Source organism: Penaeus chinensis, chromosome 30, assembly GCF_019202785.1.
Source record: "Penaeus chinensis breed Huanghai No. 1 chromosome 30, ASM1920278v2, whole genome shotgun sequence".
NCBI classification, from domain to species: domain Eukaryota; kingdom Metazoa; phylum Arthropoda; class Malacostraca; order Decapoda; family Penaeidae; genus Penaeus; species Penaeus chinensis.
In genome coordinates this window covers 17,886,702-17,892,272 of record NC_061848.1, presented here as the reverse complement: position 1 = coordinate 17,892,272, position 5,571 = coordinate 17,886,702, and the positions used below count along the sequence as shown (strand labels likewise).

Sequence of the window (5,571 nt, the reverse complement as noted above, 5' to 3'; positions counted from 1 at the left end):
TATATATATACATATATATATACATATATATGTGTGTATGTGTGTGTGTGTGTGTGTGTGTGTGTGTGTGTGTGTGTGTGTGTGTGTCTGAGAATGTACATATATATATATATACATATAAATGTGTATATGTATATATATGTATTTATATAAATATATACACAAATACACATATATATACATATATAGACATATCTATATATGCATATTTATATATGTATATATACATAAATAAATGTATGTATATGTATGTATATATGTATATATACATTTATATGTATGTATATATATACATATATATGTATGTATATATACATAGGTATGTATGTGTATATATGTGTATGAATATGTATATATATGCATAAATATATGTATATACATATATATACATATACATAGAGAGAGAGAGGAAGATAGATAGATGGATGGATGTGTGTATATATATAATATATATATATATATATATATATATATATATGCATACACACACAGACGTATATAGATAGATAGATATAGATATGTTTACATATATATGTGTATGTATACACATACACACACAGACACACACACACACAGACACACATATATATCACCATCATCATCATCAGGGAGCTAACGCCTACGGGGGCGTATGGCCGCAGCCACTCTTCGCTTCCAGCTACGAGGGTCCGCTGTCCAGTGAGCGCGGACATGGCTGTGACCCATCCTGGGAAACTCTCCGAGGTGAATCAGCCTTTGGCTGACTGTTTCACTGAAGATGGATGAACAAAGACCTGCGGATAGCAACATGCCTCTTTGGCTCCTTATTGCAGCAAGACAGGTGGCTTTATCCTGGCCCAGTCAGGTCAATCGGCTGGTTTCCTTCAGGAGGCTAGGGTCAAGTCTTTGGCTCTAATATACAGCTTCCCCTTGTTGGGCTCTGGTTAGACATTGGCTCTAATATACAGCTTCCCTTGTTGGACTCCGTGGTGGATGAGGGCGTGAGAGGATGAAAAAAAAAAACTGTTGAATTTCATGGCAAATATTTCACAAAAAGATACAAATGATGACAAACCATGCAAGGCACAGGCTAAAGCACTTTGAAGCCATACATGGCTTCCAGTGGCAAAAGAAAATGCAAAGCACAGGATGACTGTCAGACCTGCTGCTAAGATGGACAAGGCGGAGAACCAATCTGCCAAAAACATGTCTGTCCATAAAATTGTCCAGCAGATGGACTCTCGCGCTGGCCTCTCAAACCTGCACCCAAACCAGGGAAGCCTCTGAGTTCCCTTCAGATGTCCTCCCTGACCGAGATGGGAGCACAAGCTGAACCAGCCGAAACAGCTGCTGCTCCCAAGATCAAAGTCCAGAATACTAGTCGAAAGGGCAGTCCGAAATGATCTAGGCTCTGAGGGACCCGCTAGATGCTTCCCACAGTTTAAGGTCCCCTTTAAACCTGAAGGTTCCGACAATGCCTACCAACTGCTGAGAGCACTGGTTGTCAATCTGGGTTGTCAGAGACTATGGCATGATCATTGTGCCTAAAGACCAAGCTACCCTGACTTTCCTGCAGAAAACGAAGAAGCTTAAAGATGGGAGGAAAGTGTGTGTCTCACCACAGAATTCCGACGATAGGAGAGTCAAGATGGTGCTGCTTGGTTTCTCAGTTTCATATGATGTGGATCTAATCACATCACACCCACAGGTTGTAGAGGCTTCCCGAATGTCGAAAGGGAAGACCCTAACCAGGCAAGTCCTGGTGACCCTGAACAGAGCCCCAATCACAACCCTTGATCTGGGTAATTGGGGCACCTTTAACCTAAGAACCTATATGCCTGAGCCACTTCGGTGCTTTAAGTGCCAAAAATACAGTCTCCACCAGGCTAGCTGCAAGGCCAAGCACAACTTTGGTGTTGTAGCAAGGCACAAAAAACCGAGGTGTGCTCTAAGGTACACAAGGAAGAACAAAGGGACACAACAGCCAAATGTCCCCAACTGTGCCAAGAGGCTTCATGCCTGGAGCCTGGCTTGCTCTGTCAGGAAAGAGGAGGCTCTCAGGCAACAAGATGTTGCTAAAAAGCAACCAGACTTTGTTCCTGCTCCCCCAGGCATCTATGTCTGGAGACAGAACAAATAAGAAAAGGCTTCCCGACCTCCTAAGAGAAAGGAAGCTCCTCTCCAGCCGACACCAAATATTTCCAGTATAAAGGAGTTTCAGGTTATTACAAAAGTGCAGAAAAAGAACCAGAGGAATAAAGGTTCAAAGAGCACTGCAAAAGCCTCACCCAAGAGACAATAATCTCTTTGACAAGGAAGATATGACTCTCCTGCTGACTGCTGTAGTCACTGCAGCAGCCACAGCTTTGAGGAGGCAGAGAAAGCAGTCACGGTCGCCATGACCGTGACTGAGAAGTGAACAGTCCCCTCTGTTATTGTCTTCCGGAGCATTACAGTGTCAATGTTCCTTGCGTGGAGGATGACATTCCTTGTATAGATGCCATTGATGTACCATTGTGGTGTTCTTAGATTGTGTGTCATGATGTTACTTAGTGTTAATTACATCTGAGACGTCATTGTATTTTGATTGAGATATATCGGAATCTAGTAACTCCATTGTGAAGTCCTTGCTGAGTGAGGGATCTTCATCTATTTTAAGGTTGTTTATCAGGCTATCCCTGGGTCTACTGGGGGGGTGGAAAGCCTTTGGTAGCTCTGACTCTTGTTAGTTTGTCTTTTCTCATTTCAGGCTTTATCTGTGTTATTATTTTTCTCTGCTAGCTTTACATGGGTAAGGACAGCATGTTCTGGCACTGGCTGTACAGATTCAGCCTGGTTTGGCTCTGCCTGTTCCCGGTGTTGGAGTGGGGAGGGGAGTCTCGTCCTGGGGTGAGGGTGGGGCTGGCTTGGCTCTGTCCAGCTTCCTTTGCCATTGTCATCACCACCATTATCTTTATCGTCGCCAGTATCACCACTAGTACCATCACAACTGCCATCATCACCATCATCGCCATTACTATCACCATATATATCACTATTATCATTATAATCATCTTCGCCATCATCATCATTGCCATTATCATCTTCGCCATCATCAGTCGCCATTATCATCACTACCATCATCATCACATTTATTCTCCTCACCATCATCCTAATTATCATCACCATTGTCGCCATTGTCAGCCCCACCGCCATCATCATAATCATTAGTGCTACTATCATCATTATTACAATTCATCTTATCAGTGTCTGACTCTCTATTCTCGGTATTTCTCTTCTTTTTATAGCCATCGTTTTTCACTGCCGTTATTTGCAGCAAAAGTAGTAGTAGTAGTAAGGTATTCGTTGTAGTAGTATCACCATCAGCATGATCATCCCCATCACGCTATCACGGCTTGGTTAGCATCATCAGTATTATGATTTATAACCATCTGTTACCGTAACTTTTGCTCATATCATTCTATGATTCTACGATCACTATTTCATGATCATTTTTTCTAATAATATTACCATTTTATTATAATTATTATTATAATTACCATTTGATTTTAATTATTGTTACCATTACCATTTTATTATAATTATTATTACCATTACCATTATCATCATTACCAATATCGTGCTATTATTATCATTATCATTGTTCCTATCATTATCATTAGTATTATTATTATCATTTTCATTATTATTATCATCATCATCATCATAATCATTAGCATCATATTCATAGTCATCATCTTTACTATTATAATTCTACTTATATTGTTAATGTCATCATTATTTTTGCATCATCTTTACCATCATGATCATCACTTACGTCATCATTTCCGGTGGCGGAATTATTACTCCTGTTAGGATGTCGGTTTCTTTCTTTCTTTCTTTCTTTCTTTTTGTGTTAGAGGCAGTTTTAGTTATTGCTGATTGCTTCTCATTATTATCGTTATTATCATTTTTTCTAATAATATTATTAATATGAGTTATCATCATTGTTATTATCATTAAAATTTTCTTTTCGTTTTATTGTTCTTATAATCATTATCATCACCCTCCTCTTCATTTCCTCACTATTGTCATTATCATTACTATTATCACTATTATCATTATCATTGTTATGATTATTAATATCATCATTATCGTTATTTATAACATTACTATTGCCTTCATTATTCTCATTGTTAATATCGTCATCGTGGTCAACATCATCTTTACTATTATTATCACTATATACAGTGTTACCGTTATCACATATGTATACCGTTATATATTCGTAACAATATCATCATGAGGTAATAATAACTGCGCTTCCTCTCGTCTATAAGTATGGCAGTCTTTGGCATTTCCGCCGTATCTTCATATCGATATTATTATAAGATATGCAGATAAGCAACAATTCCATGCAATTCAGTTGAATGAATAGAATTACCAGTTCTTTAACACTGCTATAAAAAGGGAAACAATTCGCTATCATTTTTCGCGCCAGACTGAAAAGGCGCATCATAAAAAGGGGCCATGGAATCTGTCTCAGTTCAAGTTGATCCAGAAACTAACGGTCACCGTATCAGGGCCGCCGACCCATCCCGCCCTCGCCCAGGAATATAAAGGGCAGGAGCCGCGTTCGCCAAGCACACCCTGGCGAAGCGTCTCCCCGCTCACTTCCCTCACCCTGCCATTCACCATGGCTGCCTGGATTAGCTTGGTAAAAGAGTCGATAACCTTTTCTTTCTTTCTACGCTAAAGTTAACTACTGTTGATATAATGCGAAATAATTTGTTCATATAATTTATATCTTATAACCTTTGAACTTTTCCAGGTGTTGTTGTCCGTCCTTACGGTTAGCACACTAAGCTTGCCTCGCCCTGATGAAAGTGCCTACAGAATTCCTCAAGTAGGAACCGGCAGACGTTCCCAGTACTACGTCCTGCACAGTGATGGCACCTACAAATACGGCCATGACACCGGAGAGGGAGCCTTCGAGAGTGCACGATCATCGACGCCAGGACAGCAACGAGGCTCTTTTGGCTATGTGGCTCCCGATGGCAGGCCAATTAGCCTTCACTATGAGGCAGGTGAGGGAGGCTTCGTCCCTCAGGGTGCTCACCTTCCCGCCACGCATCCAGACTTCGACGCTGCGCACGCCCAAGCTCGCGCACGCGCTCCGTTCGTCGACCCTCTAGCCGATCCAAACGCAGATGCTTCCTATGGATTCGACTTCGCAGGACAAGGTCAGGCTCGGTCGGAAAACAGTGATTCTGATGGCAACGTGCGTGGCTCTTACTCCTACACCGACGACCAAGGTCGCACTCGCACTTACTCCTACACTGCTGGCAGAGGCACCGGTTTTGTGGTGGAAGGCAGCGATCTTCCTACCGCACCACAAGACTCCAAGTCCACTCCCGCCGCCACTCGACTTTCCTCTGGAACTCGAGGCTCTCCCTCGCGCCTGGGAACTGGATATTCGGCCACTCCAGGGATCTCCTCAGCCTCTCGTGGTGCCGGCTCTCCCTCTGGATCTCCGTTTCCTTCTGCAGGAGCCGCGGCCTCTTCTCGGCAGAGCGGTGCCAGCCCAGATGGCTCTTATTCCTTTTCTTTTGA

General features: G+C 42.1%; 1 protein-coding gene across 1 annotated transcript in view; it reads left to right on the top strand.

Moving 5' to 3' along the window:
- The first annotated feature begins 4,616 nt into the window (after positions 1-4,616).
- Positions 4,617-5,571, top strand: part of LOC125041514 (hornerin-like) — a 2,249-nt gene continuing 1,294 nt past the window's right edge. The window contains exons 1-2 of the mRNA XM_047636529.1: positions 4,617-4,675; positions 4,790-5,571. The exon at positions 4,790-5,571 is cut by the window's right edge and continues 1,294 nt beyond it. Of these exons, the coding sequence (XP_047492485.1) occupies positions 4,655-4,675; positions 4,790-5,571 (803 nt within the window). The 5' untranslated portion in view covers positions 4,617-4,654. The remainder of the gene's footprint in view (positions 4,676-4,789) is intronic.